This window comes from Nannospalax galili, unplaced genomic scaffold (assembly GCF_000622305.1).
Source record: "Nannospalax galili isolate Female #2095 unplaced genomic scaffold, S.galili_v1.0 scaffold389, whole genome shotgun sequence".
NCBI classification, from domain to species: domain Eukaryota; kingdom Metazoa; phylum Chordata; class Mammalia; order Rodentia; family Spalacidae; genus Nannospalax; species Nannospalax galili.
The window spans coordinates 640,481-653,453 of NW_008360310.1; the positions used below are offsets into that span (position 1 = coordinate 640,481).

The window sequence follows — 12,973 nt, forward strand, 5'->3', positions numbered from 1 at the left end:
GGAGAGAGAGGGGAGAGAGACTGGGAGAGAAAGGGGAGAGGGGGGAGAGAGAAAGGAGGGGAGAGAGAGAAAGGAGGAGAGAGAGAGAGAGAGAGAGAGAGGTCAACACCTTGGACACACACTGTGTTTACTGTCTTCCTAGTAAGGGGAGCAAGGTAACTAAGAATCTACCTACTCCAATAGGGTGTAAATTCCATTGCTGAGAAGTTTATTTAAGCAACCAATTATTTATAATTAATTAGTTTTAATTTATGTGTGGGGAGGGTGTGCATGTACATGAGTGTCTGGAGGACAACCTTGGGTGTCATCCTCAGGCACACCATCTACCTCCTTTGAGACAGTGTCTCTCACTGGCTTGGAACTCATCAATTAGACTAGACAGGCTAGCCAGCAAGCCCTGGTGATCTTTGTGATTCCTCCTTCCCGGCACTGAGATTACACATGGCATTTTTATGCGAGTTCTGAGACTCAAACTCAGTTCTGTATACTGCAAGGTAAGCTTTTTAATAACTGAACTATCCCTTGCCCAGTCCCCCATTTATTTATTTTTATGTGTGGTAAAATACACACATAACAAAATCTACCATTATAACCATTTTTAAATGTATGGTTCAGTGCAACCATCACCACCATCCATCTCCAAATCCTATCTTTCAAGCAGAAAGTTTGAATCCATTAAATAATTCTTCCTCCTTCCCTCCTTTACTATCCCCTGCTAACTGACACTCTATTTTTCATCCCTGTAAACTTGATTAGGTATCATGCATGAGTGGGACACACAGTATTTGCCCTTTTGTGTCTGGCTGATTTCACTTAGCATACAACCTCTGGGATGAATCCTTTTTATTATTATTATTATTATTATTATTATTATTATTATCATCATCATCATTATTATTTTGGTCAGTACTTGGGATTGAACCTAGGGCCTTGTGCGTGCCAGGCAAGTACTCTACCACTGAGCTGCAGCCCCAGCTTTTCCAAGGCTAGTCCTGTGGTGATGTGTGTCAGGATTTCTTTTAAGACTGAATAATATTCTACTGTGTATGTATATTCCAGTTTATTTATCCACCTACCTTTTGCTTCTATCTTTTATTTTTTATAAAAGGGTGTCAAGTATTCCAGGCTAGTCTCAAACTCATTTTGTAACTGAGCATGACCTTGAACTCCTGATCCTCCTACCTCCACCTCCCAAGTGCTAATATTACAGGAGTATAGCACCATACCTGGTTTATGTAGTATTGGAAATGGAGGCTAGGGACTTGTGCATATTAGGCAAACACTCTACCAATGGAGCCATACCGCAAGCCCCACTCTGTTTTCTGGTTGTTGTGGATTTGCTGCTGTGAATGTGGTATGCAGATGTCTGATGCAGTCAGAAGTGGGACTGTGAGAGGGGAATGTAAGTCTGGCTTCCCACTCCAACCAGCAGTGCCCATGACAGTTCCAGTTTCTCCATGTTACCTCCCTCCCTTTCCTCTTTCACCGTCTCTCCTTTCCTCCCTCCCTCCCTCTCCCTTTCTTTGTAATAACCATTTGGGTTAATTTCTTTTTTTGTTGCTAAAAAAAAAAAAAAACCAACAAAATAACAACAACCTGACAAAAACAACTTACAAATGTAAGGGTTCATTTTAGCTTACAGTTCATCATGGTGGGGAAGTCATGGTGGCAGGAGTGTGAGCAACTGGACACACTGCATCCACAGTCAGGAAGCAGAGAGCCACGAATGCTGCTGCTCAGCTTGCTTTCTTCATTTTATGCATCTAGACCCCAGCCCATGGGATAAGGCCTCCAAATTTAAGGTGGGTCTTCCCACCTAAATTAACTCAATCTAGAAACTCAGAGGTTTTTCTCTTGGGTGATTCTAGGTCTTGTCAAACTGGCAATCAGTACTAACCATTGCAAGTCCTCCTGTCAGCTTGACAACCTAGGCATATCCTTTTTAAAGCCAGAACCTTCCACCCTCTGTCCCCATAGGCCCACCCCTGCCATCCTGCTGGGGGCCCACCCTTTCCCAAGAGCCCATCCATGTAGTGTTTTCTTCACTCAGGGAGAAATGTGGTCTCAGGTGTGGCTGGGCATCTGTCGAGGGGCCTGTCTCCCAGACCCAGAGTCTCACCCTGGGCCTGAAGACAGGAAAATTCTTTTCATCTGATTCATAAATACTGCTGCGGGCCCTAGAAAACTAGTATAGACAGCCTGTGTGGATGTGGGTCCTGAGCTGCTGAGGCTTGGGGGCAATGCAGGTATGCCTTCTGGGGATGCTGGCCAGGTTCTTTGGGGATGCTGGCCTGGTTCCTTGTCAGTGTCTGATAAGAGGGCTGGAGATGTGTCTCAGTTGGCAGAGTGCTTGCCTAGCATGCATGAAGCCCTGAACTCAGTCTCCAGCACCATATAAACTAGATGTGGTGGCATATACCTGTAATTCTAGTACTTGGGTGGTGGAGGTAGGAGGATCAGAAGTTCAAGATCATCTCAGCTCCATAGCAAGTTCAAGGCCAGCCTGGGGTATCTGGAACCCTGTCTCAAAACAATAAATAATCCATTAATTAAATAAATAAAACGTTTAATGGGAAGAAGTACCTCTACTTGGCAGTGGCATGGCTAGGCTTCTGGGGTGGGCAGAAAGGCCAATTTGAGCTTGAGGAAGGGCAGGTGTCTTTGACTTCTTTTTTTGTTTGGTCTTTTTGAAGCAGGGTCTCCCTGTGGCCCCAGCTGTCCTGGAACTCACTATGTAGACCAGGCTGGCCTTGAAATCACAGAGATCCACCTGCCTCTGCCTCCCAAGTGCTGGGACTACAGGCGTGAGCCACCATACCCGGCTGACTTCTCTTTTATGCCCAAACATTTCTGCTGGAGTCTAGCCTAGTCTAGAGGGATCCCAGGGGACTGGTAGCCTAGGTGGATGGGCTCTGTGTGAGTGGTGGGCATGGTGGGAGAAGAGCTGGGCATATTAGGCTAGTTTTCTCCATTTGCCTTCTCTGTCCTCTCAGGTTCCTGGGGGAAGCCAAGGTTCCACTCCGGGAGGTCCTCGCCACCCCCAGCCTGTCTGCCAGTTTCAATGCACCTCTGCTGGACACCAAGCAGCTCCCCACTGGGGTAAGTGCTTGGACTCCTCTGCCCATTTCCAGCTTCCACTCTGAGGCTTGCTGGCTCCCTCCCTGCACCTTGGGTCAGAGACCAGCTCCTCTGGGAAGCTAAGCCTGACCCTCCCTGGCCAGGGCTTAGGGTGCCATGAGGGACTCAGAACTGGGACCTGCAGAGACTCAGTACAGCCTTGCCACACCCCAGCTTGGCCGTCTCTGGGTCTTGTCCCATACACCTGGTCACCTCCTGTTCTGTGTTTGGTCAGCTTTGGCTGTGGCTCCCTCAGTCTTCCTGACAGATGGTTCTTCCTCACTGTCCAGCCCCATTCTCCAGATAGGGAAGCATCTGAGTCATCTAGGTCACAGGTCACCAGGGGAGTGAGGCAGATAGCCCTCCCTTGCCCACTGTGACAAATCAGGACCTCTTCCTTTCCTCTATTGTCCTTCTAATCCCTCCCCTGGCCTTCCCAGTGCTCGCCTAGCCCATTCCTGATCCTCCTTGATGGCCTCCTGCTATTTTTAGTGGTCTAAATACACCCTGCCGGGTTCTTTCTTCCTGGCCAGTAAAATTCCTGACCTTCCGACTGGATCTGTTCTACTTCCCAGGATGCACAGGGGCACTGCTGATTCAGAAATGCTTCCTCCTAGTGAGGCCTGGGGGACTGTGTGTGCCTTTAGCTGACTGGAAGAGTGAGGAAGGGGCCATTCTGGGTTGGGCTGAATGGGACCACACTGGGCTGCGAGATCTGTGGAGAGTAACTGGGAGCCCAGTGAACAGGTGTCCAAGTGGAGATACCACCCAATAATGCATCTCAAGGTTCTCAGGATGGAGGTTCTCAAACGGGTTCCTGGCTGTCTGCAGTCCTGGATGTTGGACTTGCTCCTGAGGCATCCAAGTGCTTCCTTGATGGACAGTATCATTCTCCATAGAACCCTGCCCTTCCTCACAGAAACCAGTCCTTCCTGGACAGTGTCATTTCTCAAAGAACCCTGTCCTTTTCCTTCATGGTGTCATTCCTCACAGAATCCCATCCTTCCCTGGATGGTGTCCTTCTTCACAGAACCTGGCCTTCCTCGCAGAACCCCATACCGTACTTCCCACACAGTGTCCTTCCCCACGGAATCCCATCCTTCCCTGTGTCCTTCCTGCAGAACCCCGACTCTCCCAGACAGTGGCCTTCCCACAGAACCCCATTCTTTGTAGTGCCCCTCTGCACAGAACCCCGTTTTTCCCACACAGTGTCCTTCCCCACAGAACCCTGTCAGTGCTCAATGGCGGGTCACATGCTTTAGTGTAGTGTTCTCTGAGCCTGTCTTCATCCCTTCTCACGTTCCCTTTGAATTCACCAGTCTGCTGACATGGTCTTTAGTCTGTCAGGCTCCAGAGGTTTTCACAGTTGGCCTTTCTGGGACCCTGAGGAGAGTGCTAGACGGTCCTGCAGCCCAGAGCACCTGGAAGAGCCACAGGCACCAAGTTATAACAGGGGCTTTTGGAGTCAGAGGATCTTCCCAGTGCTTTCCCACTGTCCCTAAGGACAGGGCTGCTTCCTCTCCTGTGCATAGGGCCCCACAATCTCCAACCAGGGGTTATCACTTCCATGCTGAGGTGCCCATGGTCCTTCCACTTCAGCTTCCGTGTGTCTGTGACATTAATCTTTCCTACACTTGCTTCTTCCAGGCTCGTCTTGCTCCAGGATAGAACCTCCCAGCCTGGTTGCTGGGCATTGGACTGAGGCAGGCTGGCCACCACTTACTTTCCCTCTTCTTGCTCTGACTCCCACATTCTGTCCGGGCTTCATGTTCACTATCTGTGAAACTTCTCCCTCCTCTTCCCTGACCTGGGATCCCTGACTGCCTGTAGAGCTGACAGTCCTTCACTAACACTGACCCTGAGATGAGTGCATAAAATTCAGGAGATGGTAGATGGGCGAGGGGGACTAACCCTGCTTAGGGAGTCGCCAGCTGAGTGTGCGTAGGGAGAGGTGGGGAGAGGCGGGGAGCCCTCTTTGCTGCCTGAGATGCAGTCCTCGTCTCTTGGAGAGGGTCCAGGAACACACTTCTGTCTGTGATAGGCGGTGCAGACCCAGGCAGGTGGAAGGACCCTCTGTGCTGGGGATTCCTGTTGGGACTTGGGCTGTTGGTTAGGAGTCTTTTACTCATGGGCGCACGCTCAGTGTCTTTGGCCTCCAGTGGGTGCATAGTAGGTATCTTTTGGAAATGAATGATTAAGTAAGTTAATGGAAGAATGGGAAAGCTACACATCAGGCAGGGTTGTTATTCCCTGTCCTTCAGATGAAAAACTGGGCTGGGCTGGTCCAAGCAGACACCCCTTCCAGGGTTGGCTCAGAAGGGTTCTGGGCTTGATTTAATTCTCTTGATTTAATTCTTGAATTTCAAAACTTTTCAATAAGGGCTTTGTATTTCATTTTTCACTAGGCCTGGTTTTGGCTTGGAGAACCTGTGTAAGTTGGGAGTCAGCCTTTGACTCTGCTGAGTTCAGTTCCTATGCTGATGGCACAGGCAAAATTCATCTCAAAATTTTATTTTGAAATGATTTAAGAGTAGAAGCTGGGCTGGGGAGATATCTCAGTTAGTAAAGTGCTGTATTCTATCTCCAGAACTTACATTAAAAGAGCTGGATGAGGTGGTATACACTTGTAATGCCAGCATTGGGGAGGTGGAGACCTTGTGATCACTGGCCAGCCAGTTCAGCCTAATTAGTGAACCCTGGGCCAGTGAGAGGTCAATGTTGATGTCTTCTTCCATCACTCAGGCTCTGTCACTGAACCTGGAGCCCATGAATTTGGCTAGGTAGGCTAGCCCCACCAACTATCGGGTTATACAGGCGTGTGTTACCATGATGTGATGTTAATGTGATGCTGGGGTTTGAACCAGGGTTTTGTGTGTGCTGGGCTCTACCAACTGACCTACATCCCTAGTCTCTTGTCTCTTCTTGACTTTTTGACATATTTCTGTCACTCATTGAGAATTTCCCTGCTTTACTGGCACAGAAAGATGGTCTGGGCTCATCCTGTATCATTAGTTATTTCTCCAAAGAGCTCAACTTGCCTTTTGTTGAAGTGGAGAAAAACCCTAAGATAACTAATGAAAAACCAAGGTGCCCAGGCTTATACCAGACCCATTGAAGTGGCTCTCCAGTTATGGGAGAAAGCATCCCAAAGGACCCAGGGAGGCTGTTCTCCCTTCCAAGGTTACACTGGGTCAGTGCCAGTGCTTGCTGCTCCAGTGGCGACATCTAGTGGTCACTCCTGCACCTGCAGGGAGCCATGTGGAATTGAAAGGGTCTCCTCCACAGCCTCTGGGCCCCTTCCTCAATGTTTTGAGCCCCAATTACTGCCCATCCTGCCTGCATTAGTCCATCTGCCCCTCTCTGGGCGCCAGGCTGGAGGGATGCAACCCTGAGATCTGGATACAGTGGGAAACAGCAGCCCCTTCAGCCTCAGGGCAGGGTTCCCTCCGCAGTCTGGATGTCCTCCCCACTACTCCTCCGATGTTCCCACTATTACTATGGGTAGTGTTCCATGCCAGAGTCACTCAGGGAGAGATCATGGAGAGAGATTAGATATTAATAAACATTTATGAAGGATTTTCCTAAACCTGGGAAAATGGTTGTTGTCTAAGCTTAAGCAACCTACTTGTTTTAAAAAAAAAACGAGACAATTCTATCAGCCTGGGAAGAATGAAGGGCTACTGGTGACTTCTTTTCTTTTACATTATTTCTTCTCTGGGATTTTCTTACTTTTCAGTTGTTGTGGTAAAATACTCTGACAAAAGCAACTTGGCGGGGGGGCTAGAGAGATGGCTCAGTGCTTAAGTGCATTAGCTGATCTTCCAGAGGACCCAGAGTTTGATTTCCAGCATCCATACGGCAGCTAACAACTGTCTGTAACTCCAGTTCCAGGGGATCCGCCACCCTCTTCTGGTCTTTGTGGGCACTGCACAACACAGTGTACTTACATACATGCAGGCAAAACACTCAAACACATAAAGTAAAAATAAATTTAAAAAATTTAAAAAGCAATTTAGGGAGAAAGGTTTATTTTGGCTCACAGTTCAAGGTACAGTTCATCATGATGGGGAAGTTAAGGCAGCAGGAACTTGAAGCCACTGGTTGTGTTGCTTTCACAATCAGGAAGCAGAGAGTGATGAATTCTTGTGTTCAGTTAGCCTTTTCCTGTTTGTACAGTACAGGACCCAAACCCAGGGAATGGTGCTGCCCACTTTTAGTGTGTGTCTTCCTGTCTCAACTAACCTAATCAACAGGCATGCCCAGAGTGGAAACAGTCTTCACAGGTGTGCCCGAAGTTCTGCTAGATGATTCCATCATAAAGTTTTTATACTTCTTGTGGTTTCTTAAGTACAGCACTTCTTATTCAGATTTGGGAGAATGGGAAAGTGGGAGATAGGATCTTACATAGACCAGGCTGGATCTGAACTCCTGGTCCTCCTGTCTCTACTTCCCAAGTCCTGGAATTACAGGAATGCATCACCTCACTCTGCTTTTATTTGAGGGTTTCAAAAAGGCCTCCTTTGGCACTGGGAGAGGCTCAGCCAGGCCCTTGCTAGCCTAGGGCTACCAGACTGGAGGCTTGAGAACTTCTGTGTTCTCCTTGGGTTTACAGGGCCCCATGGACAGCACAGCAAACAGGTGTCAGGGAGGGGGTGTGATGGGAGCACTGGCAGCCTTCCCTGCTCACATGAAATATGTGAACATTGACTCTTGTCTGGGAATGTGGTACATCTAGGAGGGAAGAGGGTCAGAAATGTGAGTGGCAGCTGAGGGCTTCTCAGTAGAATCTACAGCCAGAACACAGCAGAGCCAAGCTGAGCTGTGTGGGAGAACTGTGTTAAGCAGTGCAGTCCGGGACACTTCTTCCTGGCAAAACCCTGCAGGAGAGATGGGATCCCTCATTCCAGTTTTAGCCTCAGGAGACCTGTGAGGGAGATGTTCCCATGACAACCCCCCCCACGCTTTTATTTTTTTGTTGGTCTTTTTGAGACAGGGTCTCTCTGTAGCCCCAGCTGCCTTTGCCTCCCGAGTGCTGGGATTAAAGGTGTGTGCCACCATGCCCGGCTGACAATCCCCTTTTTACATATAAGGAAACTGAGCTTCAGAGAGGTTGCACAACTTGCCCAAGGTCACACAGCTTGAACTGGGGAACCTGACCAGAGATACTGAACCCATTACTCCGTGACTGTTCTTACAGGTCTGGGGAGGCTTTACTGCAGGGCATTTTCCCTCCATTGTATTCACCCACTGCCCACCTCATCTCTTCCAGGCCTCACTGGTCCTGCAGGTATCCTACACGCCACCCCCAGGAGCCGTGCCCCTGTTCCCACCACCTGCTTCTCTGGCACCCTCTCCGACACTGCCTGACATGGACCTGGTGGCTGGTAAGGAGCCCACTCCTGCAAGGCAGGGTTCCCAGCAAGAAAGCCAGTAGGGGTCCCTGAGCCTGAGGCTGGGAGATAGACAGGCTTAGAGAACAGAGGATATGGGTGTGTGGAAAAGAAGGCATAGGAGACAGCTACCTCAGGTGTAGTGTAGGGGTAGTGGCCCTGGAGATTCCACTCCCCGAGTCCCAGCTGCCCAGGAAGGGCCAGGCCCAGCCTATGCTCTCTGCTGCATAGCTCTAGAGATGAGTATACCCCAGGCATCTGTGCTATCTGTACCCAGGTGTTGCTGGAGGCCCCTACCCAGTCCTGAGTCCAGTGCTTCCTGTTTGGCACCCAGCAGGACTTTAGTGATATCACATAACAATTGAGCTACTTTTCCTTAAAAGAGCCTTGGGCCAAAGTTAGGGGACACAAGTTGCAGTTTTGCCTATGACACTGTAATTGTATGAGTAGCTGTGTGGCTTTGGGCTTGTCATTTTCCCTCTCCAGGCACAAAGATGCTCACCAGTGAAATGAGAGCTGAGTTGGCAAGGTTCTATGCCTGCCTCAAGTCTCTGTTAGGCTTGTCAAGTGAAGACCCAGGCCAGGGAACCTGGCTGGCCAGCCGGGCAAGGGAGGAAGCTGTCCAGATCAGCCAGTGAGCATTTGCCTAGTGAAGGGCACTAGAAATAAGTCAGCATGAAACTTGAGCAGCCCCTGCCCTGGGTAACACTGAGCCTATCTGGGGGCCAGTGCTGGGTGGGGCTTTGTGTAGAGGGGGGCGAAGAGGGCCATCTTGTTGACAGTGTCCCAGCCTAGAGACAGGAGATTACTGGGTTGGGACTCCCAAGCTGGAGGCAGCTAGCTGGGCAAGGCTCAGGGAAGAAAAAGGACTGTTTCTGGGCAGAGGGTGGGTAGGATAGAGGTCACCATATGCTCTGGGACCATGATGAAGCAGGCTTGATCAACTGGGGGAGGCTCCCAGCCTGCCTGGTTGGCACTAGGCCAGGTGGGAAGGGATAACAGGTGGGGCTGCAGAACATGGGATTCCCTCATCCCAACTTCCTCCTGCCCCTTCCCCTGTGGGGCTGTGCTCTGCCACATGCCAGGTGCGGGACAGAGCTGGGCCGAGACTTGGTCTCTGCTTAGTGACAGCACCGTGGACACGAGATACTCTGGGAAGAAGTGGCCGGCTCCCACGGGTGAGACACGGCTAGACCCTACCACCTGTTAGTGTCTCATCTGCCACCACTTTAGCTAAAGTGGTTAGAAGGGCCCATCCCCAGGGTGGGGTGGGTGGGCCAGGGCCATCCTGTCTTCTTCCTGCTGACTAACTAGACTGACAGTTCTCAAGAGCCAGCTGCTGGCTGTTCAACCTCCTTCATCCTGACTGACCATGGGAATGGGGATAGGGAGGCTGGAAGTGTGGCATCTCAGCATACATGCTCTTTGGTCCTGTCCCTGTGGGACTGGGAACTCAGGGCAGGGCCAGAGGTATGTAGTGCTCATGAGGGAACTGTCCCCACAGACACAGGAGGAGAGGAAGACACTGAGGACCAGGGGTTAACAGGAGATGAAGCTGAGCCGTTCCTGGATCAGAGTGGTGCTACAGGCCCAGGGGCACCCACCACACCCAAGAAGCCAGCCTCCCACCCTCCCCCCTACCACCCAGGGAGCAAAAGAAAGAGAAGCACAGCCCCGCCCAGAAAGTTGCTGTCAGACAAGCCACAGGACTTTCAGGTGATGATGAGGGGCCTCTGTGACCCCTTCCCCTCCTTTAACTCAACAGCAGTTACCAGAATCCCATTCTTGTGAGGGTAGTCTCTAGCCTCAGAAGGATGTGCAAGCATTCCAGGGGCCTCCCAGGGACAACTGCAGCAGCTGAACCAAGAGTTCCAGTTTTGGGGCCTCAGAGTGAGCCTCCACCCAGGGCTAAGGGTTTGCTGTACAAATGAACAATAAACAAACAAGTCCCTGCAGATATTAGCCTAGCTCCAAGTCACTTTGTTTTGGTATCCAGCCTTGGGTCTTAGGGCTAGTTTCCTGCTCTTCAGTGAAATCCATACCCTGCACTAGCTGCAGCATGCTTTGAGCTTTTAAAAAATATATATATTATTTATTGTTTTTATTTTATGTGTATGTGTGTATTGTCTGCATGTAGGTAAGTGCACCCGTGCCGTGCAGTGCCAAAGAAGGACAGACAGAAAGTTGTTAGCTGCCATGTGGGTGCTGGGATTTGAGCCCGGGTCTTCTGCAAGAACAGCCAGTGTTCTTAACCCCTAAATCATTTCTCCATTCCCCACACTTTGAGCTTTTAAAAAAATTATTTGTTTATGTTGTGTACATGCACCACAGTGTGTGTAGAGGCCAGAGGAAAACTTTTGAGTCCTTCTCTCTTGCTGACCCTGTTTTGTTTTCTTGAGGCAGGGTCTCTTATATCCCAGGCTGGTCTCTCATTTGTGTACTTGAGAATGACCTTGAACTCATGATCCTTCTGTCTCTGCTTCCCAAATACTGGTATTAGGACTGTGTGGCCTGAGTCCTTAGAAATGCAGACTTCTGTTCCCTAGAGCTGCCACATCAGTTGCCTGAGTCTGAGGGGCTCTGTCCAGGGTTGCTCTGCTCCCTGTTTTTTTTTTTTTTTTTTTTTTTTTTTTTGTAGCCCCAGCTGTTCTGGAACTCACTATGTAGTGTAGACCAGGCTGGCCTTGAACTCACAGAGATCCGCCTGACTCTGCCTCCCAAGTGCTGGGATTAAAGGTGTATACCACCACGCCTGACTTGCTCCCTGTTTTTAATCAGAGTTTTCAGAAAACCATGTAGAAACTGAATGTGTTCACGCTCTTCCCAGGAAAAAAAATGGTGAATGCTTAGAACATTTTAAATCCAAAAATACATTTTATCTAATTGTTAGATTTTTTTTTTGTGTGGTACAGAGCTTGAACCCAGGACCTGTGTGTACACAGGTAGTCTCTCCAACGTTAGGCTGTATTTTAGCCCCTTATTTACTTTGTGATTTTGATCATTTGCTTGCTCTTTTTTCTTGGTCTTTTTGAGACAGGGTCTCCCTGAAGCCCTAGCTGGCCTGGCCTATGTAGACCAGGCTGGCCTTGAACTCAGAGATCCACGCGCTTCTGCCTTATGAGTGCTGGGATTAAAGGCATGTGCCACCACACCTGGCCAAACATTCTTTTTACTTTCTACAAATTTTTCCATTTTGATGTAGTCAAGTTTAGTGCTGTTTAATTCTTCAGAACTACTTTTAAAGTTAAAGCAGGAGGAGCTGAAGGGATGGCTCGGTGGTTAAGAGCTCTGGCTGCTCTTGCAGAGGACCTGGGGTCAGTTCCCAGCACCTACATGAGGGCTAACAACTGTCAGTAACTCCAGTTCCAGGGGGATCCTATGCCTTCTTTTGGCCTCTACAGGCACTGTACGGCATGGGTGCACTTACATACATACAGGCAAAAGAAAATAAAACAAAAAGTTAAAAGCTGGAAACATAAACCTCTATAAGTGCAACAAACCATAGAACAGTTCTGCATCATGAAGCAATGGAAAGACAAGTCCTGGTGATAATCGCCGTGTTTCCCCTAAGATGAACTTCTGGCTCCCCTTTGAAAAAGGGGCATATTTTTACATTAGAAAATTTGGAAGATACAACGAAATGAAGAGAATAAAAATCACTCACCCATCTTCTTGTTATTAATTATATTTTTCATAGTTATTTTAAATCTACCCTTAATTTATATATACATGCACTATATGTATAGGTATATGTGTCTGATTGTATTTCCATGAAAATTAATCTGATATTTTCAATTCATATTTTAAATGTTTAACCTAGCATTTATTTCTCAGAATGTAAGAAAGATTGTCTTTAATAATAAAAAGAATAAGGGCAGACTTGAGCTCTATTCCCAGCATTCCAGGAAAAAAATAGATAACAGATGATTTCTGGGGTCACCTTACTATGTACCTTCCTCTGAGGAAACTGTCTATAAAGAAAGTTCAAGTATTTGGGAATGGTGTCACATACCTTCAGTCCCAGCACTTGGGAGGCAGAGGCAGGTGGATCTCTGTGAGATGGAGGTCAGCCTGGTCTGTGTAGTGAGCCTAGTCTGCATAGCATATTCCAGGCCAGCCAGTGTTACAAAATGAGACCCTGTTTAAGAAAAAAATGATTAAACTACTTTAAAATGTCAGTATTGAGCTGAGTATGGTGGCTCATGCCTGTAATCATAGCATTTGAGAAGGGACTTAATGCAGGCGGCTTATTTGGAACAGCCTAGCAGCTGTTCTGGAGAGCTTTGGAATTTTCTACATGCAAGAGAGCTTGGTAGAAAATATGACTGCTTTTGTAATGTTCTTCCTGGCATCTTTCTGGTAGTTTTCCCTGGAGGTCATCAGTGAGTTGGCCCTGAGGTTTCTGACTCTTGAGGCATGTGGGTGGGTGGTTCCTCCTTGCTGTCTGACCAGCCCTCCTCCTCAAT

General features: G+C 48.6%; 1 protein-coding gene across 16 annotated transcripts in view; it reads left to right on the top strand.

Annotated features, from left to right (window-relative positions):
• The window catches only part of Dysf (dysferlin), a 216,495-nt gene that overhangs the window by 48,519 nt on the left and 155,003 nt on the right, over positions 1-12,973 (top strand). For 8 of the 16 annotated variants that reach the window (XM_029559433.1, XM_008824703.2, XM_008824707.2 and 5 more), the window contains exons 4-7: positions 2,994-3,099; positions 8,387-8,501; positions 9,593-9,685; positions 10,012-10,223. In XM_029559433.1, coding sequence (XP_029415293.1) covers positions 2,994-3,099; positions 8,387-8,501; positions 9,593-9,685; positions 10,012-10,223 — 526 coding nt within the window. The remainder of the gene's footprint in view (positions 1-2,993; positions 3,100-8,386; positions 8,502-9,592; positions 9,686-10,011; positions 10,224-12,973) is intronic. The other 8 variants (XM_008824706.2, XM_008824709.2, XM_008824704.2 and 5 more) reach the window with 1 other exon arrangement.